General features: G+C 46.5%; 1 protein-coding gene across 1 annotated transcript; it reads right to left on the bottom strand.

Annotated features, from left to right (window-relative positions):
- Nucleotides 1–389: 389 nt before the first annotated feature.
- On the bottom strand, nt 390–20849 carry LOC127685279 (protein CutA homolog). Its single transcript, XM_052182282.1, has 6 exons — nt 20086–20849; nt 11929–12074; nt 6783–6842; nt 5143–5188; nt 4774–4823; nt 390–2633 (listed from the first exon to the last, which is right to left on the bottom strand). The coding sequence occupies exons 1-6, from the start codon at nt 20152–20154 to the stop codon at nt 2531–2533; spliced, it is 474 nt and encodes a 157-aa protein (XP_052038242.1). The 5' UTR covers nt 20155–20849; the 3' UTR covers nt 390–2530.
- Between the last annotated feature and the right edge of the window lie 1764 nt (nt 20850–22613).

Genomic DNA, 22613 nt, shown 5'->3' with positions numbered 1-22613 from the left:
AACCATGTATATAAAATTATTTGTAAGGAAAACTTACCAATAGCAGCAGGCTGGCTGGCATGTCGACACCATAAAGCAAGGCCCATAGATTAGACGGCGGAGCTTTCCCCTGCACGCTCCTGCCTAGGTTCTGCCTTCAGTTCCACACTATGATGTTACCACTGTTGTTCTTTACTTGATGAAGGTGATTTGGTTTGGTTTTGAGAGAGGGTCTCCCTTTATAGCCTAGACTATCCTTGAACTCAAGGTTGCCCTGCCTTAGCCTTGGAAGGGCTAGGACTGTTGGGTCCCCCATCATAGCCAGATGCAAGGATTCTTTTACAGCAGCAGTGCTTATGTAAGATTTAGCAGTTAAAAGATAAGTTTTTACTCATTCCCACAGTGGCCTTTTTAGAGAGATTCTGGAAATTCTAAGAAATGCTAGGAAGGAATTCCCATGTGCAAACGAGTTTGGGACCTATCAGTGTCTTCCACAGCTGCATTCTGGGAGGACAAGGTAGGACAGTGGCAGGTCACTAAATGCTACTCCCCCTTCCTCCATGGAGTGGGTTCCACCTTCCAGATCCGTGGTAAGGAAGAAACACCGCAATGGATGTGCAAGCGTCAGGCTGACTGGCAGGCGTCTGTGGGGAACTGACCAGCCGCTTTGAATAAAAAGCAGAAGGATGCTAGGTTTAGAATCGGACTCCGGTCCACATCCCCACATTCCCCTCAGGTGGCTCGTGCCTTCTGGCCTTAGATTTCACCAGCAAAATGGGGATACAAATAAGCCTAACTTAGCAAGAATAATGATAAGAAGATTCCTAAAAAAGGGGAGGGGAGGACTGGCGCTAAGCGGTTAAGAGCACTGACTGCTCTGCCAGAGGTCCTGAGTTCAATTCCCAGCAACCACATGGTGGTTCACAACCATCTGTAATGAGATCTGATGCCCTCTTCTGGAGTGTCTGAAGACAGCTATGGTGTACTCGTATAAATAAAAATAAATAAATAAATCTTTTTTTAAAAAAAGATTGGAAGCTTCCTAAATAGTTCAAAGATAGAGGGGACTTAATGAGCACAGGGACAGTGGAGGGCAGAGTCACCCATCTGCCACAGAGGGGGACACTTGAGATGGGGGTTCTGAAAGGAAGACCTAGAAACTGGACTTTCTCCACAAAGCAACATGGTCCAGCTGGGGTCATTTTAAGTAGGGTTTTCAAGACTTATATACCTCAGAAACTGGTATTTTAAGACTAAGGGCTTCTCCATTCCTCAGCCCTCAAAACCACCAGTGGTGTTCTCTGGCCCTTTGGAAGGACCTCAGCTGATCTGATGGGCCCTTAAGACCCTTCACCATCTAGTATTTGAGGGCATCGAGGTGGGAGACACACAGCAGCTATTAGAACTGGAATGTGGTTCTATTTGGCTTATGTAACCCCTCCCCCTACTGTCATAGAAGAGACTAGAACATAATGGCTGTCTGTATCCCAACTACCTGTGGTCTGCCCATTGTTAGGATTCATGAATGGGGTTTGTTTAAACTCTCCCTTTACACAGCCTTGGGCTCAGCATCCCGCACCTTCCCTCTTCTCTTCAGAGATGCCTGGGACCAGTGTAGAAAATACTAGAGTGTTTTATGCCTCAGCGTGGTAGGCAAAACCATGGCTAGACTGTAATTCAATATGTCCCCCTCTTTATGGAATTCCATGAAATGCACTTTTTTGTGATAATGCATACAGTGGGGAAAATCACAACAGTGATTTACAGACTTCTGGCAGCTTCACTTGGGATGTGGGTGGTGGCCACATTCCTTGAGAAGTTTAGGGGTTCCTCTGTCAACCCCAGAAGCTCTGTCTAGCAGATCCAAAACACACTGGCCCAGCAGGTTCCCAGGGCTCAGAACCTACATCTCCAGGATATTTGTATTTATTAAATCCAGTTTAAAAAAAAAAAGTCAAGACTTACTCCCAGTAAGTCTTAACATCCCCCCAGTCTGCATAGGCTCAAGCGCCCCTATCCCAGCCTCACCTCTGCAAGATTCAGGAGCACTGATTAATTCTGCTGACCCCTGAATCCAACAGGACTATTCATTGTTTTGAATAGAGCCCATATCAACTGCCTTAGAAGGTAGCTCTCCCACACACACCTAGATGACCAAGGTCACCCATCCCCACAAGAAACAGGAACAATTACACCCTAGGTACTTTATCGTCAGCCCAGAGCCCGCAAGAGGAGAAACCTCGACAACATTGCAGCCTTCCCTCAGTCCCTCATTCTTACCCACACACCCTCGGGCCACCTGCAAACACACACACACACACACACACACACACACACACACACTCAGAAACTGGTTCTGCTTGGTTCTTGCAGGCCTGATTGGCCTTCACTTCCAGCCTTGAAATTCTCAGCCTCCATTCAGCACGCACAGGTCAGCTAGAACTTGTCTGCTGTTAGGAACACTCAGTGGGAGGCAGAAGGTGGCCTGCTTTTGCCCAGAGCCGAGTCAACAAAGGCTAGGGCCAGAAGCCTGCACAATACGGCTCTTTCTTTAGTTCTCCTTCATGCCCTCTTCAAGCCATTGTAAATAGCGAGCATCTCCTTGGTCCATAGGAATACTGAAGGCCTCTGGGATTTCAAAAGGGTGCGCCAACCTTTGGAAAGAAAGCAGAACCACAGTGAGTGACTGTGACAGGACCAACCTACACGATAAAACCCAACCCACAGGCTCTCTAGAGGCCCCGAGCCATCAGCTGAAGCTAGGTGCTCAGTGCCATAGCCCAGCCTGCCTGAGCCTATTTCCCATTCAGCAGGTACTGGCTTAGGTCGGGGGCCTTTAGAGTCTTAGAGAAATGGGTTCAAATTCTATGCCTGCCCTTACTAGTTCTGCAACTACTGGACAAGTCATTTAATTTCTCAGAACATCCCTAAAAAAGAGGATAAAAGCATAGCTTTTGACTGGCTCACTGAGGACTAGCTAAGACAGGGTATCCAAAGCACCTAGCTAGTGACCAGGACTGTACACACCCATGTTCACTACTCCTTCCATCATCATCCATACACATTGCTACATCTCCCTGCCTTTTCCCCCAAAGCCTCCATATCCGTTCCTCCTTAGAAAGTCCTCACTGTTGCTACTGATCAGCCAGAATCCCCTCTCTTGAGCCTCAAGGCCAAACAATCCCTGACTTTCTTTCCCATCGGGCCTGAGCTGACAAGCCTGGCTCAGGCGCCTGCCTCTCTGCTCTGCTCACCTGGCACGAAGCACACAATGCCAGTTCTCTTCACACCCATCTCTCGTGTGTCAGCTGAGGGTAATAATTATTTGCTTGCTTTCTGATCAACTTAGAGCCATTGGAAAGTTCTCATGAGATAACATGTTTAATTAACTGTGTAGGTTTATAAGTAGCTTGGCATTCACAACAAGTAGGACTGTTTTATTCAGAACCTGAGATTATCAATTTGATGAACTTATTTCATGGACACCAAAGCCAGAAACTTTTTTTTCTTTCTTTCTTTTTTTTTTTTTTTTTTTTTTTTTTTTTGGTAAACAGACATAGAATTCAAAGGATCTGAACTTAGCAGTAAGATGAACTGTTGAAACACTTCATGGGTATACTTCATGTATTCTAATATGGATGACAGCCTGGGAGCTGTCCCCCACAGGTTTCAATTTTGGTTCAACCAAGCTGCCTCACCCCCTCACCTTGATGAGGTGGTAAAGAAAGGGCCTTCTCTGTAGTTAGAATCGACACTCAGCTACAGCTGTGCGACCACAAAATCCTAGTCTCTCTAAGATGTGCAGGCAATGGATTTTATCATGCAGAGCAAGGATTTGTAGCTCAGGCTGCATATTACAGTCAACTTAAGGTGCTACTTAAGAATAATGCACTTGATCCCCACACCAGACAAGCAAAATCAGAATCTACGAGGGAGAGCCTATATTGGACGTTTGAAAGACAGCTCCAAGAAAGCTAGTACATGGCCAGCACTGAGACTGCTGGCTAGACCATGATTCAGGTGTCAACATGGAGAAGAGTCACTGGGGAGCTTGTTAAAATATAGTTCCCTTAACAGGTCTGAAGTGACATAAGATCCCATCTCTAATGCTAGGGCTGGAAGGGAACAACTTCCTTACTGCTGATAGAAAAAACCATTCGCAAGCAAAACTACTAAGTTCTGAAACCTTGAATTTGTCATTGTAAACTTAAAGCTGTCCCTAGCAACTACCTCATTAAATCGAAATTTCCATAATGCAAATGGCACCATTTTCTCATTAATTTCTTGGTTTTGAAAAATACGACTTTCCATAAAAAAATCCAGTGTTTGTGTTATTCGGTATATAGGGGTTTTATTATTATCTCAAGTAAGCTAAAAATGGTTTTCAAAGTCCTTAGCACTTATGACTGAACACGTTAACTTTCATGGACTTCATCAAAGTCTTGAAGTCCTTACTTAAACGCCAAGAGACCTCACTTTGTGGACCACCGATATGAACCACTGAGACCCCAAGCTTCAGGACTGCAGTGCTGGCAGCTACAGGAAGTTAATGCATGATGCTTTTGAGAGTCTGAACCATTTTAAACTATGAAGAGGCCCTAAAACCAGTATTTTGAAACCTCCAGTGTAAACAATCTCACTCTACTGTCCAACATCCAGATGGAAACCTGAGACAAGGAGGAGGGCAGGAGTCTTATGGGAGGCAGTGGCTGCAACCCAACTCTCCCACTTCCCAGAGTCCTTTGCTCCGTGCCTAGAGCATCCTGACCTGGTCCTGTGGTAAATGAACCTTACCTCATATAGGCAAACAGCCTGGAGACTTTGGAAGTCTTTGTCTTTATTAGCTGTGACAAGAAGAAAATTAATCAGCAATTTGGGATTCAAACCATTCATTTAGCCATTTAGCATTCCTCCCAGGTCACCAGGCCAGGTCTCTAGCTTGTTAATGCTCCTCAGACGTCTTAGGTGAGGTAAGAACCTCAATCAGTTGATTGGTGCTAATTTTTTCTTCTGTGGGGATCAGACTCAAGGCCTCCCACGTGTAAGGAGTCATCGCTGGGCTACACCCCCATCCCCGCTGCTTATTTCTAAGAACATCCTAGGAAAAGGCTCTGATGTCACGTGATCTCCTATTAAAACCTCCTTTACTCAAGCCTCACTTACCAACGAGACCTCAGTGCCTTCTTCTATTTCTCCTTTCCAAAAGTACCTAAGGAAGAGAACAAATTCCAACTGTCATGCTCACAAGAGGAGCCTGGCGAGTTGTCAGCATGGACCAAGTAGGTAAAGTACTGAAGGGTAGAAACTTCAGAATCTTTCCCAACCCACTGAGCTGGCTGGTTTATGTCAACTTAAGCCAAGCTAGAATCATCAGAGAGGAGGAAGCCTCAACTGAAAAAATGTCTCCATAAGATGGGCTGTGGGCCAGATTATAAAGCATTTCCTAATTAGTAATTGAATGGGCAAGGCCCTGCCCATCATGGGTGATACCACCCCTGGGCTGGTGGCCCTGGGTTCTATAAAAAGGCAGACTGAAGCCAGAGAGTAGTGGCACATGCCTTTAATCCTAGCTCTCAGGAAGTGGAGGCAGGCAGATCTATGTGAGTTTGAGGCCAGCAAAATCTACAGAGTGAGCTCTAGGAAAGCCAGGGCTATTTATACAGGGCTCCTACCTTGAGGAGCCGGGAGGGTGGGCGGGAAGGCAGGCTAAGCAAGCCTTAGGGAGCAAGCCAGTGAGCAGCACCCTCCATGGCCTCTGCATCAACTCCCGCCTCCAGGTGCCTGCCCCGAGTTCCTGTCCTGACTTCCTTTGACAGTGATATGGAAGTGTAAACAAAATAAACCCCTTCCTCCCTAACTTGTTTTTTGGTAATGGTGTTTCATCGCAGCAATAGGAACTGTAAGTCAGCCATGCAAAGATGTCTAGAACTCTTGAATACAGCTACCTAAGATTTCACATAAGGTCTCCCTCCCTCCCTCCCTCCCTTCCTTCCTTCCTTCCCTTTCTTCTTCCCTCCATTAGCCTTCCTCTCCATTTCTTCCCTCCTCTTGCTTTTCTTGTTATGCTGGTGACCAAATCCCAAGGCCTGCATGTTAGGCAAGCAAGCACTCCACAGATGAGCTACACTGTAAGCCTCTAGAGCAGTGGTCCTCAGCCTTCCTAAGGCTGCGACCCTCTAATATAGTTCCTCACATTGTGGTGATCCCCCTACCATCCATACAATTATTTCATTGCTATTTTATAACTGTAATTCTGCTACTGTTATGGATCATATTGTAAATATCTAATATGCAGGATATCTGATATGCAACCCACACACATCAAAGGGTGGAGAGCCATAGATTGCGAGCTATTGCTTTAGGGACAATATGAAAGATTCAGAAATTGGGCCTCACCCTTGGAGACTAACTCAACAGAGTAGGCTGAATCTTAGAGATGAAAATGGAAGCCAGGTTAAAGAGCCACACTCTGTGCTGTGTCAGTCACTGAGCAAAGGTCACGAATGCTGACGGCTAGCTGCAGATTTCAGAATTCCTGTGCTGGGAATTTAATTCCATCGATCATATTGATGAATTTGGACACTGTGACATTTCCCTCCTTTCTCTGAATGCAGTGGTTTGGCGGCTTGATTGTTGTTTTTGTTTTTGCTTTCCTTGGGTGATGAATCTCTGAATGCAAGTCAACTGTGACATGTTGATTAAATATTCTATGACAGGTCACCATTTGTTCCTTGCTCTTGCAATCATCCAGGACCTAACCTTCACACCCCCAACTCCATGCCACTGGCCTTGGCAAAACTCACAGAGAAGAGGTCTTAGGCAAGATGTTCACAGACGAAGCCATCTTCTTATCCAGGATGGCCCTAGAGCAAAGAGAAGACATCATTGGAACCAGTCCAAAGTCTTAAGAGATGAGATGGGAATTTCCCTGAATATCTGAGTCTAGAGACACAAGCATTCAGGATGCCCCTCCTCCACTAAAGCATAGCCCTAAGAATTCTCAAGTTGGAAACTTAATACTCAAAGTCTTATGCTAATGAGGCTGTAGGTGAGGATAATGGGAGGGTGTACAGAGCCATAAAGGGGCAGTCATGCACGTGGTTTGAGTTTGACTTTGGTCAAGGACAATCCCTGGCTTCGGGCAGGAATCTGCCTTTAGGACATAATAGGGAAGTAGGTTAAAGCAGGAATTTTTACCCTAGGGTGGAGAAGCTCAGTGAAGGTTAAGCTCATTGTTCCTCCAGGTCTAGGAATTCCTGAATTAAGCAGGTGACCCACCCAGCTGCCAGAGCACTTGAGACAAGAACCTCCAGGAGAAGCTAGACAACTTCCACCAGAACTCAACCCTGGAGTCTGGGGGGAAGGGTTTGCCCAAACTGTTAAAAGGTCTGACCGCCATTAAAATTTTGGCCTTGATCAGTGAAACATTGTCCTGGCCCTTCTTTCTTTTTGCCCCTTCCTCATCTATCCCTCAGCTTCTGTTCCAGCAACCCAGTTCGTAATAGCTGCAGACAGCTATGGAATACAACAGGAGGGAATTAATATAAGTAAACATGAGAATGGGAGCTGCTGCTGTGTTCACTTAGGCAATGCTAGGAGAGCCCCAGAGACTAAAGAACAGTAGAGCTAAGAACACAAGTTATGCACAATATCTTTCAGCTGAAACTAGCAGAGTGGCTGCATAAGACCTGTGGTCCACCCACTACCCTAAGTATATTGAGGAAGCACAGAATCAAGGAATTTATCCTGAGCCTTCAGAATTCAAATGCTGTTGGATGTTGGTGTTCTGGCAGGTTTTATGCCAACTTGACATAAGCCTTAGTCACCCTAGAGGAAGAACGCTCTATTAGGAAAATGTGTCCATAAGATGGGCTCTGGGCTAGCCTATAGGATATTGTCTTAATTAGTGATTGATGGGGGAGGGTTCAGCTCATTGTAGGTGGGGCCATGCCTGGGGTGGTGGTCCTGGAATTTATAAGAAAGGCTGAGTAACTGGTGGGAAGCAAGCCAGTAAGTACCACTCCTTCGTGGCCTCTGCATCAGTTTCTGTCTCCAGAAACTCCAGGTTCCTGCCCTGTTTCAGTTTCTGTCCTGACTTCCACTAATGATGAACAGTGATGTGGAAATGTAAACTGAATAAACCTTTTCCTCCCCGACTTGCTTTGGGGTCAGGGTGTTTCATCGCAGCAGTAGAAACACCAAGACAAGTGGGACCAGCTATTCCTTAGTTCTTGCTTATTTCTTTGGAAATGGGAATGTCTATTCTATGCCTGCTCCCTCATTGTACTTTAGAAGCAGGTAACCTGTTGGATTTCACAAGCTAGTGAAGTCAGTTTGCATTGGTGTGCCTTGAGTCTCACCCAAATCTGATTCAGATGAGACCCTGGACTTTGGACTTTTGAAATGGTGCTGTAGCTAGTTAAACTTTAGTGCTATAGGGATAAAAGGACTGTGTTTTACATGTCAGGTCATGAACGCTGAGGGCTAGAGGCAGATTTCTATGATTTGAGCATGTCCCCAGAATTCCTGTGCTGGGAATCTAATTCTATAAATCGTACTAATGAGTTTGGAGAGAGCTTTTAGGGGGTGGCTAGTGAGGTTATGAGGGTGAGACTCCCCATGATGGAGTTAGTGGTTTCATAAGGAAGAGAGACAGGGAGTCAGTATGCTCTCGACTGCCATGGGAAACCCTGTGCCTTGTTATAATGCAGGACTGTTACATACCAAGCAGCATGCTACTGGGCTTCCCAGCTCTATAGCTATAAGGTAAAATAAATCTTTCACTCTGTGACATTTAGTTCCAGCAACAGAAGGGCAGGTATCACTCTTACCCTCAGACTTGCATATCCTGTGACCACACACAGGGCCTCTGAGGACACAGAGAAGCAGCTGTGAGGAGGCCACCCTGAGGGCGGCTCAGAGTGCTGTGGGAATGACTGACCCCGGGCCTGCTGAAGACAGGCCTAGGCTCTGCCTGGCTTCCCTGCCCAAAAACGCATTCCTATGCACCTGCTCAGAGACAGGCAGCTCTCCTCTCTACCTTACTAGGAGAAAGACTGGCTTAGCCAGTGGTTTCTAACCTCATTCACTACAGAACGCTCCTTTCCTAATGCTACCCCTAACTCTGCCACACACCCAGCTGACCTGTAGATCCCCATGCAACTGACCATAAAGAACACTTGGGACTCCAAGTAGAAACACATTGGTCAGTGGTGGGTTTGGCAAGTAGAAAGTGTTTTTCAAGGTTTTTTAGTGTTTTATTTTTGTTTTTTGGGGGGTTTTGTTTTGTTTTGTTTTTGTTGTTGTTTTCTGTTTTAAAGGTTTCTTACCACAGCCTCAAGAGCTTGGACCCAAGGCAAAAACTTTATCTGAGCCCTACTCACAGGTCCTTCCTTTTCCTCTGCTGTTCCAAGGGGAGGCTGTGAAGTGAAATGTTCTGGTTTCTTTGGAAAGTCAGTTTTGTTAAAAGATGTCTTGCTGGAGCAGACACAGGTGAAAGGATGTTTTGCTATTGCAGCCTTGTAAAAGCATGCATGATGTTCAGAAGGAATATAAACATGACCCCTCAGACAATGGGAGCTCGAGCACTGGTTTGCTTTGCTCTGCCTCCCTATTCTTCACCAGCGACACGCATGTGTTGGTTCTCCTTACATTGTGTTGCTGAGCTCCGCTTGTGATGACACCATAGAGAGAAGCCTGCTAAAGAACTTCTTGTGAGGCTTCTTGGCTCCTGTGACTTCTGGCTGTTTCTGTAGCCTCAGGCTGGTTGGTGAGCCCTGGTGTCTGCTGACAGGACTAGACTGTAGCTGCTGATTCATATTTGGTGTTTGCTACCGGACTAAACTGTGGATATCCTGATAATAAAGATTGGACTTGCCCCCAAAGAACTATTTCTAAGCAGGTCTACTTCCCCTATGTCCTGATAACCTTTCTTTTCCACTATCTCAGGTGGGTAGTGGGTTGGGGGGAGGTAGAACACTTATTAAAGTAGGTGAGAAAAAATTATGCCTACAGGGCTGTTTTCCTTTCTCTGTACTGAACTTAAAATTCCAAGTTAGGATCACCTCATCGCTATCTACCTTTGTGGCTGCTTTGGAAAATCACCAGTGTACAACACATAAAACAGACCCGTTCATGCAACCTCATCAAGGTTTGCCCACTCAATCTCCCATTGGAAATTTTCAGTTTTTTGGTGGCATAAAACATGAGAGAGAGAAACACAGAGAGACAGAGAAAGACAGAGACAGAGACAGAGAGACACAGAGAGAGACAGACAGAGAAAACCTATCCATCTGTTGCTTGTCCTTCACAGTCTCAGGAATATGAGTTTACCTGCCTGATCACAGCCATCTGTACTTGAGTAATAAAGACTATAAAACCATGGAGATTTTTTTTTAATACAAAAAAGAATTCCAACTGCCAGAGAGAGAGAGAGAGAGAGAGAGAGAGAGAGAGGAAGAGGAGGAGGAGGAGGAGGAGGAAGAGGAGGAGGAGAAAGAGTGGAAGGCTGGCTGGTCTCAGACCAAGCAGGTGCACAAACACTGCAGACATCGAGTCATGCCCACAAAGCTCAGGTCCTCAGAAACTTCAGGAAGAAGAGAGCCAGGCACACAGAGGCCATAGATACAGTACATGGCTTGGCCTGCCGGGCATTTACACAATCTTGACTTGGTTCCCAATAGTTAATATCAGGGTATTTTACATTCACAAGAACACAGATTATCTGGGTCCTCAATTCCAAACCGGTCTTAGTACATTGCACATCTGCCCAACCGAGCTGAGTGCTAGCCGCTGCCTATCTCCAAGCAGGAGCGTTTCGGGCAGGAAAGCCAGGCAGAGCCTAGGCCTGTCTTCAGCAGGCCCGGGGTCAGTCATCCCACAGCACGCTGAGCCGCCCTCAGGGTGGCCTCCTCACAGCTGCTTCTCTGTGTCCTGAGAGGCCCTGTGTGTGGTCACAGGATATGCAGGTCTGAGGGTGGGTATGATACCTGCCCTTCTGTTGCTGGAACTAAATGTCACCGAGTAGACATGACATGGGATTCCTGGGTCAACACACTCCTTTCCTCCTTCCCCCAAAGGAAGACAAAGGTTGTTGCCTGCTATCCTCTTTCACTGTTACACCCTGGGCCAATTTGTCAATCTGTCTGCCAAGCATCTGTGACTGTAACCCTAACCTCCAAGATTCTTCCATGATAAAGCAAGAAGAGAAGGGGAAAGTCCCACTAGCCCTCTTCAGAGATATATTTATAGACAGATAAGGTGGGGGTTTGGATACATTTAATGAGCACCTACTTCATTCCATTTCCTGGGAGGGGGTGTTATACATGTTTCATATTGTAATCTTAACTACAACACTGTGAGGTAGGTGGCATAATGCCATCTTGTAATCCAGCACTTCAGTACTTACCTAACATGTTCAAGGTCCTAAGGTCCATTATCCTGCAACTCCTGTCCTCCATCCCAAAGTCGCATAAATCAAAGTGGCACGGCCAACTTTAAAACTATGGCGTAATTATAAACCTAGTGCTCTTCCCAGATCACCACAATCATTTCTAGAAAAATACCCAATACATGGGCAGCCTCTTCCTTAATTGAGCAAAGGTGATGAGAAAGAGGTTGGACCAGAGATCGAGAGACTTGAATCTCCCCCCGGGGGGTTTTCACAGTCTCTTACTGCAAGCCACCTCTCTCTGTGGGTCTCATGTTCCCTCTCTACCCATCAGCTATTTGACAAACATTCTCTGTCACGACCTGGGAGGGTCGGCGCTGGGTCAGTCTGAACAGCATAATGCAGTGGGTTCCTCATCCCTCCCCCAGCAGAAAGAATGGAGTGCTTTGTACAGGACAGGCTGTCAAAAGCAAGAGAAGGGTTGCAGTGTAGCCTCTGGAGAGCACCCTGGTAGCTTCCCACGCATTCAGGGTGACGCCTGGCCCCTATATGCACTATACCTGGCGATGTCTCGGGCAATTTGCTCATTGGGACAGTTGACAAAAACGATGGAATAAGATCCAGAGATATAGCTCCCAGTGATGGAGGAGTGGAGCCGGAGGCTAAAGGTCCTGAGCATGGGATATGTCAGAACAGCAGTCAGGATCTACATGGTAGAAAAAAACAAAACAACACAATGTCAATGACTTCCGGCTCCACCAGACAAATTATATCGTCACCCCCATTCACAAAATGATTCCTGGGATCTGTCGGTGGCTTTATCACTTGGAGTACTCATGCCCTGGACCTGGGAAGCTAGTTCAGTTCGAGCAAGTGTTTGCAGAGTGGCTTGAAGACCTATGTAGATACCCACAAGCCACAGGGAAAAGTTAGGTTTGGTAATCCACGCTTGCAATCTAAGCACTGAAGATGCAGAGTCAGGCAGGTCCCCGAGGCTCCCTGGACAGCCAGCACACTGGCGGCCCCCACTTGTCATGCTCTAGGCCAACGGTAGACTCCATCTCAAAAAACAAGGTTAGGAGCAAGGCATGTTCTTTCAGAGGATGTGGTGCTCAATTCTCAGCACCCACACAGTAACTTGCAAACATCTGTAACCCAAATTCCAGGGGAGCTGACACCCTCTTGTGGCTTCAGAGGGTACCAGCCACACATGTAGTGCAAGCAAAATACCCATACATATTAAATAAATAAAGAACAATATGAAAGGCTCCTGAAGAATGATACGCCAATGATATTGGCACACATGCATGCACACACACACACACACACATGTGCATGTTCATCCCTAGACATTTTCCTCTGCAACAAAGGGGGAAATGGGGGATCACAAATCAATAAAGCAAAAAAAACCACTCTGCTCAAAACCATAGCTTTTGTTGAAGGCAGAATTTGAGCTCAAGCCTGGGTGATTTCAAATTCAGTTTTATCACACAAAACTGCGGGTGACTGGAGTTGTCTCTCACTGAACAGTGAGCATCCTGTGAAGATTATTTTGAATGGTAATCGCTTGTCTCTCCTGATGTTTTAGTGAATAATTTCACTTGCGTTCATTTCTCCATGCCAGGTATTGTGTATAGATTAAATGCAAGCATACCAGATTTTAAATCATGCCATACATGCTACTGGGGGGGGGGGGATGATTAGATGGACCAAAAGGAAGACACGGGGATGGAGTCCAAACAGGCTTGACTAAGAAGACACTTTCCATATAAGTTACTTTCCTCATTGTCATGACGAGAAGCATCTTGGCTTACAGTTTGAGAGGCTGGGGAAGGCAAGGCAAGAAGCCGTGCTGTGGTGTGAGGTAGTTACTCACATTTTATCTTGCCAAGAAGCAGAGACCAGACAGAGGCTGGCCAGGTCCTAAACCACAAGGCCCATTCCCAGCACCCAATGTCCTCCAGTTAACAGCCACTACCTAAAAAAAACTTCATGATGTCCAAAGTCACACCATCAGCTGGAAAACAAGTGTTCAAATACATGAGTCTACCCGGGACATTTCATATTCGATCCAGAACTTTCTATACCTGACCCTCATAGATTCTTGGCTATCTCATAATGTAAATCTATTCAGTCTACCTTGAGAAGTCCTCATAATCTTACAGTTCCAACATTACTTGAAATTCAATGTCAGGAGACTCAAGGCAATGTCCTGGCCATGAGCCCCTGTAATAAAAAAAAAAAAAGTATACAATACCCTAGTATGAACATTCTCATTCTCAAAAGGAACAGAGGTTTACCATGGAAAATTGAGCCAAAGCACCACCAAAACCCAGCAGGGCACACACAGATCCTGCAGGGGAGACTTCAGTGGACTCAGCCCTCTCTCCGCCTCTGTCAAAAGTGGTGTGTGTGTGTGTGTGTGTGTGTGTGGTCTGTCAGTCAGTTCTGCCAGTGCATACAGCTTTCCTCAGAGAATGCCCCACATCTCTGGCACCCCCAGGATCCTGTGGCCACCACTGCACCCAAGGTTTCACCTGCACAGCTGCATACCCAGCCCGCTCAGGAGCCGCATCCGTGGAATCAGACCCTGATAAAGTGACCATGCAGAGTTGTGGCGTCTCTGTGCAGGTCTCCATGCTCTTGTAACTGGCATTTTATGTGCCTGTAATACTAGTATCATGTGCCGGGCAGTGGTAGTGCACGCCTTTAATCCCAGCACTTGGGAGGCAGAGGCAGGCAAATTTCTGAGTTTGAGGCCAGTCTGGTCTACAGAGTGAGTTCCAGGACAGCCAGGTCTACATAGAGAAACCCAGTCTTGAAAAACAAAACAAAATAAATAAATAAATAAATAAATACCCGAAAACCAAAAAACCAGTATCATATGACTCATGCCAAGTTCCGCTGCCACCTCAGATGTAGCCTGTCCACTTAGACCACAGATGCGGTATTCTCTGTGTACCTTTGAGGTTACACCTGGAGAACCACTCCCCTGGGCAGCCAGTGTCAGAAGGCTGTTCTTGAAGGTCCTCTCTGTGTAAGCACTCTCTCTTCAAGTAAATTTGCAGTGGAGCTTTCTGTGGACAAGGTCTTGCCCTTGAGGCGCCTTTCCTAATGCCCAGGCAGCTAAGTCCAGGTTTCTCCTAAGGGCCAACCTATTCATCAAGTATCACTCTTTCCCCACTCCTGCTCTGTCCTGAACTTAGTTAAATTAGCTCTTTTATTTACCCTTTTCTTCATGAGGGTTTCTATTGCTGCAACAAAAATGCCATGACCCGAAATCAAGTTGAAGGGAGTTATGGGGGGCGAGGGGATGGGGGGAGGTTTATTCAGCTTATACGTCCAGATCATAGTCCATCACTGGCGGATATCAGGACAGGAACTCAAACACGGCAAGAACCTGGAGTCAGGAACTAATGCAGACACCATGGAAGAGAGCTGCTTACCGGCTTGCATGGCTTACTCAGTCTGCTTCCTGACAGAACCCAGGACCAAGAGCCCCCACAGTGGGCTGGGCCCTCCCCCATTGATCACTGAGAAAATGCCTTACAGCTGGGTTTCATGGAGGCATTTCCTCAACAGAGGCTCCTTCCTCTCTACTGACTCCAGCTTGTGTCAAGTGGACACACAAAAGCAGCCAGAAAAGTCTTTGTGACACCCTGAAACCTTGGAAACACAGTTCTAACCACCCACATGTACACAGCCATTCTGGCCTTCTAAACTCCCAGCACAGTGACCCACAGTCTCTATTCACAGCAGCCTACCGTTTCTCTAGTAGTTTCCCGCAACTCCAAACCGTTTTGGATCCCTCCCACAAACCAATTTCAGCGGTATGATAAACAATTGGGATAAGGCTTATCACACTAACAGACCTACTTCTTAGCACCGGTTTTTTCCTTTTTTTTTTTTTTTTTTTTTTTTTTTTTTTTTTTGGTTTTCCGAGACAGGGTTTCTCTGTGTAGCCCTGGCTGTCCTGGAACTCACTCTGTAGACCAGGCTGGCCTCGAACTCAGAAATCTGCCTGCCTCTGCCTCCCAAGTGCTGCGATTAAAGGTGTGCAGCACCACTGCCTGGAACCAATTTTCTCTATTAGTTACACTTTACATCATTTGACCCGATGCTGGATAAGAATCAAATTAAGAGAGGAAGGACTTGCTGGGCAGTGGTGGCAGAGTAAGTAAGCAGAGCCTGCAGAGGCCACATTATAAACATCAAGGCCCCTCTCCAATGACCCACTTCCTCCACAGTCTCTAGCCCTTCCAAGTAGGGCAGCTAGCTGGGGACCAAGGAGCCAAACACATGAGCCTGTGGCTGATGTTCAGTGGGATCAAATAGTACGTCAGCTAGTGATGGGGGCACTAAGGCACTACCCAGCCGCAGCGGTACAGAGGACCTGGACCCAGTTTATATGGGTCTTCCTGTGCAGGTGGTTATGCAAAGTTCAGGAGGAAATGAGGCTGGCTACAATTACAAAGGAAAAGGTCGGGCCATGGAGTCTGTATCTGGATTCAGGTTACAGGCGCTTTGGAGGTTTGAAAGTAGGACAGTAACTATGCTATAGTCAACCAGAGTAGACTATGGAGCAGGCCAGGAATGGAGAGTGACCAGGAAGCAGCCTGTTTAGAAAGCCAACTCACTGGCCTGGAAGAAGACCTCAAGATCTGGAGCAATGTGACAGCAACCGTGTGAGAAACATCTCAGCTGTCATTTTCTTATTCTCTTCTTGGCAGAGGAAAGGAGCAGAAGTGCCTTCCATTGCAGGGTCGTCACTGAATCATTATAAGGGGCAGTGACAACCTAGGAGTCAGGCTGGAACCAAGCCAGGCTGAGCAACTGTGCTCCTCCTGTCTCGCAGCCAGACTTATGTCTTGTTGTAGTGAACTCTGTCCTTCTCTATTTTCTATTTTCACATCAGTCATCACACTAGCTCTTGATAGGCCCCAAGTAATGCTCTTATTCTTGTTTTACATTTTTAAAAAATTTCATATATCAGGGATGTTTTTGCCTGTGTGTTTACCTATGCACCACATGCATGTCTGGTGCCTGCAAAGGCCAGAAGATCCCACTGGACCTGGAGTTGCACATGGTTGTAAATTATCTCGTGGGTGCCGGGAACCAAACCCAGGTTGTCTGCAAGAGCCGCCAGTGCTCCTAGCCACTGAGCCATCTCTCTAGAACACTGTGTAATGTTTTTAGTATTCTGGTTGAAATCTTCTTATGTTCTGGTACTTCCCCTTGCACCTCCATTTCAAGACAGTCTCCTACACTTCTGAACTGACCCAGCAGCCACGCAGCAAAACAAGAACCAGTCTCTTCAAGGAAGCACTCACTGTTGTTTCTTTAATGGAAATTCATCTGGTTATAGGGAGAAATTCAAAGCACCAGAGGGCAAGGGGTTTGGGGGCTGTCATGCCATGGTTGCTAACAGCTTGTGACTTCTAACTAGGTACATGTTACTTCCTTCCCTTCGAGCACCCACAGTGAGGACCTGGAGGTGAGAGTGCTCGCGCTGCCTAACTCAGAGTTGCCAGGGTTCTGATGAGAAGTGCAATCTGTAGTCCCTAACTCAATAAAGGAAGGGCTGATCTTTATGACCACGGCCTCAGCCTAGCTCACGGTACATGGCAGGCTCTCAATAAATACTTGCAGGCTAGTAAAATGGACTGGCAGTATGCAAGTGAGTGCCGAGAGCTTAGCTGGCTTGATGAGGTAAGTAAGGCTTGGGAACCACCCACTGTAAGTGTTACTGGCCTGGCTGCAGTACTCATAGACACGTACGTGTCCCTCGATCTGACCATTAGATTACTGAAACAATGGGCCCAAGAAACTTCTCCCCAGGATCCTCATGCTAGGAGAAGAAAAAGGTTGTACTTGACACTGGCCAGAGAGGGAACTTGACTCTCAGAAACAGATTTCACGGACTGGACCCCAGACCATGATGGGTCAGTGGTGGTACATAACCTTGGCCTGTACAGCCTAGATGTCCTGATCCATGCTTCTTTATATCTCGATTCACAAAGAGGACGGATTTGGTGGGATCACTGGGTCTCTTCATCCCTCTTCCCAGGGTGGCTGTACCTGATCAATCTTCTTTTTTTTTTTCCTGATTTTCACTGGCTGTTTTAATCGACATCCCAGTGGCAGCTGGGGCACAGAATGTGTCCCCAAGTTCAAGTTCCCTAAGATGAGGCTTGAGCACAACTGTAAGCAAATGGGGCATTTGTCACTGACCCACAAACACAGAAAGAACAAGGATGCTAATGTTACTGGAAAGGAACGACGTGCCCTCAGTCTGTTCCTCAGCTGAAATGGTCAGGAAGATCTGGGGCATTTCAGCCAGCAGGTGCCTGGAAGCCTGAGATGAGCTTACAGCCAAAGAGCCAAGAGGCAAGCGACGATCAACACTAAGACAATTCTCAATTCAAGGTAATCGGAGGCGCAAGGTACAGAAACTCATGCCAGGGTGACCTTTGTCCTCCAGGGGAGTGAAAAGTGTCTGGAGACTATTCTGACTCCCGACGGGGAAGGCCATGCTCTCATCCACTAGCAAGTAAGGATCAGAACTGCTGTCACTGTGGTCGCTTCCACTTCCCCTGTCGGACTGGAAGTTGTTGTTTCTGGTCACTTCTGTATTGACAGCACCTTAACACAGTATCAAAGTATCATAAGCAGGAAAGGTCAGTATGGACACAATAATGGAAGGCAGTTTAGGTTTTTTGTTTTTGTTGTTGTTTGTTTGTTTGTTTGCTGTTTGTTTGCTTGTTTTGAGACAGGGTTTCTCTGTGTAGCCCTGGCTGTCCTGGAACTCACTCTGTAGACCAGACTGGCCTCGAACTCAAAAATCTGCCTGCCTCTGCCTCCCAAGTGCTGGGATTACAGGCGTGTGCCACCACGCCTGGCTTGGAAGGCAGTTTAGAAAATGACTTTTATGACTGCAAGATTGATGTATGGAAAGTACCCCACTCCCTGACAGAAACTGTAACGGAAGGCAGCCGCTCTCACCACTGTCAACACCATACCAAACACTCACTTTAATGGGAAAGGAGCTGACTACAATTTGTGTGTTGTGTGTGTACATTTGCATATGTGTGCTTGAGAAGACACATTGAGAGGTCAATGTTGGGTGTCTTCTCTGATTGCTTTCCACGTTTTTTTAAAAATATTCTTCTGAAATTAAAATATAATTATGTCATTCTCTCTTCTCTTTCCCCCTCCACCCCGCCCACTTTCTCTCTCTTTCATTGTTACTGTTGCACATATATAAACACATAAATATATACAAATACAACCTGTTGTATCTACTTAGTGTTACGTGTGTGTGTGTGCGCGCATGTGCGTGCATGTGTGTGTGTGTGTGTGTGTGTATGTGTGTGATTTTAGGCTGCCCACTGGATGCTAGATACCCAGGTGGAGAGCTCCTCCCTGGGGGAACATCCCCAGCTGCCTGTGGTTCTTTGTCTAGGGTCATTTCACGTTTTGAGACAGGCTCTCACTAGCCCCAGAGCTCACTGGTTCCACTAGGCTGGCTGGCCAGTGAGCTCCAGAGGTCTGCCTGTCCTGCATTCCCCAGCATCCCCAGTGCTGAGGTGTAGACAGTGCTGCAGTGCCCGGCTCTTCTTGACACAGGTACCAGGGATCTGAATGAGGCTCATGGCCAGCTCCTTACGGACTAAGCCACCACCCCAAACTTAGTTTTAAAGAAATGTCTTCACATTATAAAGGGCTTATGCTTTATATCTTTTATCTTTGCTATATACCCTTTCTAATTTTACATTTATATATTGTATGTACCTGTTCAGTTATTTCTTACTTTGTCCAGACATTATCCCTTTTTTCATTTCTTTCTATTTTTCTTTTTTAGACAATTTTACTATGCAGCCTTGGATAGCCTGAACTCATTATGTAGATCAGGTGAACCTTGCATTTCCAGGGATTCTGTTGCCTCAGCCTGTGCTGTGATTACAGAGGTGCACCATGCCAGGCTCCTTTCTCTCTGTCTTGGAGTATTTACCACAGCCTCTAAGAGTCAGCCTCACAAGTCTGGGATGAGGCAGAGGAAGTCTCACCTAACCCAGTGGACTAAACTTGTAGCCAACCTAGCTTTAAGGAATCTGTAAAAACCTTGAGATCGACACAACTTTCAGCTTATACCTTTTTCTGGCTATAAATCCAGAACTTATAAAAAAAAATACTCAAATTTACAGCAGTTTCAACAAATAAGAAAATAGTGGCCAGAGAAGGGGGTAATCACTTCAAATGTGGGCACCAGAATCTGGCAGAGCCCTGTGCTCAGGACGCGCCTACAGTCCTGTCCTCATTACCATTGGTGGCCACTACTCCGTCTCCATTCGCTTTCTCGACTTTGCAGAGATGAGATAGCAGCCCGCCAAAGCAGGAGTAACCGCAATTGGTGAAGAAGACCTCTTAAACGGGCTTGGGAGAGACCTTGCCGCAAGCACTCTTCCCCTCGGGGAGCACAACCCCACTTATCCCCTCACAGCAGGCAGGAAAAGGTGCTGGTAACCCATTAACACTGGACGGCCTCCAGGACGGGAAGGACTTCCAAGAATCTCAACTGTTCTCCCACAAGCCTGCTCACTCTTCAAACTAACTACAAGAGCAGCGAAGAGAAATACCTTTCCTTCAGTTCTTCTCCCTCAGTCCCCAGGTAAAAGCTTCAGGGTAAGGAGGATGGTACCATCAACCCGGGCACTCACCAGGAGGCATGTCAGGACCAATAGCCGCAGGGAGCCCTGTGGAGGGCACCGCGATTCAGGCCTGTCCATGGTGGTGTAGGGGATTTAGCCCTAGGCAGTGACTGAACTACAACCTCAGGTAGGGTGCGGGCTGGTAGGCGGGCACTGAGGCCTAAACTGCAGCCTCCTCCACCACCCCCCCTACACACACACCTTTTTCCAGGACACTCTCCAGCTCCGCCCCTCCCAGCCAGGCTGGCCATCAGCAGGGGTGGGGTGTGGAGCAAGGTGTTTGTTTTTCCTTCACTAGTCACACCTCTCCCAAGCTTACTCTTCAGAGCTACTGCTCCTATAACAGCTACTGCCACTTTTCCTTCTGTTCACATAAACATTTAAACCGTAGAGGTAGACAGATAAAAAGACAAGGCCTCTCTTCTGAAACCCCAGCACACAAAGCTGGAACACACAGATAAAATCCTTCTGTCAACAGGCCAAAGCCACCCACGAAAACCTGCAAGTGAATCACACACACATAGAACTGCTTAGTGCAGCAGAGGCAGAGGCAGAGGCAGAGGAGGTAGAGGCAGAAGAGGTAGAGGCAGAGGAGGCAGGGGCAGAGGCAGATGGATTTCTGTGAGTTTGAAGCCATCCTGATCTACGAAGCAAGTTCCAGATAACAACACAGAGAAACCCCATCTTGAAACCACCCCTCAACACACACACACACACACACACACACACACACACACACACACACACAGAGAGAGAGAGAGAGAGAGAGAGAGAGAGAGAGAGAGAGAGAGAAGAAAAAGAACTGCTTCCCTGTCCCCTCCCTGTCCCTGACCCCAGTGAACTGATTCCTCTCTTCCAGGCCAGTTGCTCTGGGAAGCCTTTCCTTTTAACACACATCATACACACTTAGAAGCATTCCAATGGGGGGGGGTGCGGGGGGAACTGCCACAAACAGGAAAAGCAGTAAGCCATTGGCTGAGCGTTGTCCTTCAGGAATGCAGAGTCCTCAGTTGCTAGAGTTTCTAACTTTTTAAAAAATATTCTATTCTGTGCTTGGAGAAATGGCTCAGTACTTAAGAGCAATTGTTGCTCTTCAGAGGACATACATATGTTCAGTTCCCTGAATCCACAGCTCACGACCGTCCGTAACTCTATTCTAGAGGATCCAATACCCTCACAGGCACCAAACATTCAGGCAAACACACACATAAAAGTAAATACTTCTAAGTAGATATATACTTTTAGTTCTTTGGATTTTTTTTAAAAGGAGTTACTATATTTTGTCCATTCATTTATATACTGTATCTGTGTGGTTCTGGTACACGGCCTTGCTGCACCTACAGGAATTGGAAGACACTTTGCATAAGTCCGTCCTCTCTTGTTAACCATGTAGTTTTTGTCCGAGGAACTGAGCTTGGCAGCAAGTGTGCTTGCCTGCTAAGCTACACTGCATTGGCTTGAAGATTTCCAATTTTTAAATTTAGCTCTTCAATGTGGCATGTCCTAACCTGACAGTGATCACGACTCCAGACACAGGGAAAGAGACACAGCATGAAGTGGTTATGAAACTGTTTTGTATCTAGATTATTCTGGTGTGTGTGTGTGTGTCTGTATGTGTGTGTCTGTGTGTGTCTGTGTTTTAGTTCAACAAAATATACACTTATCTGGTGAGTTTGAGCCAGAGCGATGGCTCATTAGGTAAGGTGCCACCAAACCTGATGAATTAAGTTCAATCCCAGAACCCAAATGATAGAAAGAGAGCACATTGCCCTCTGACCTCCATATGTGTTGTAGCATGTGTGTATGTGTGTGGGTCCATATGCCAGCACTTAGACTATGTGCCACGGGGTGGCATCCAGAAGACAACGTGTATGAGTCAGCTCTCTCCTTAGGCCATAAGGAATCAGATTTTCAGTAGGATAGCAACTGCCTTTACCTGCTGAGCCATGCAGAGTCCATGTCAGTTGCAACCAGTGGGGGCTGAGGCCTGGCATCACCACATACACTTTCCTTAGAACTATCTTTAATCTGTGGTTGCAGGGACTGGGCTTCTTGTCTACAGAGATATACTCTTGGTTCACTTTTCCTAGTATTAATTTTAACCAAATCAATTCTACATTCTTTTTAAATCTCATCAGTGCTAGGGAAACACATGTGTGGCCACTCACAGCATACTCCTAAAGTTTCTACCAAGCTTTAAAAATGGCTGGCTATGTGTCTTTTTTTTTGATATAATGATTCTGAATGTCTTGAAAATATTATGATCCAGGGGCTACAGAAAACAAGCCCCTGGGAGTTTGGGAGAGCGAGGTACCCTAGTATCAACATTTAGGGTACACAAAGAATGCGTTTGAATGCTTGGGACTTCTACTCACAATCACCAGCACATTTAATTCAAGATTTTTCTCTGCCAATTAGCTTCTAGGCTTCAAGGGTACGATAATCCTGACGTATCACAAAGAGAAGGTAATGGTTACTGATACTTCTTGGTGTGCATGGCATAGAATGGGGAAGCGGGTAGTCTGACCTTTTCCAAA

The sequence above is a fragment of the Apodemus sylvaticus genome, chromosome 5 (assembly GCF_947179515.1).
Source record: "Apodemus sylvaticus chromosome 5, mApoSyl1.1, whole genome shotgun sequence".
NCBI lineage: Eukaryota > Metazoa > Chordata > Mammalia > Rodentia > Muridae > Apodemus > Apodemus sylvaticus.
The sequence above is the reverse complement of the archived record's forward strand: the minus strand, read 5'-3'. Positions and strand labels throughout refer to the sequence as shown.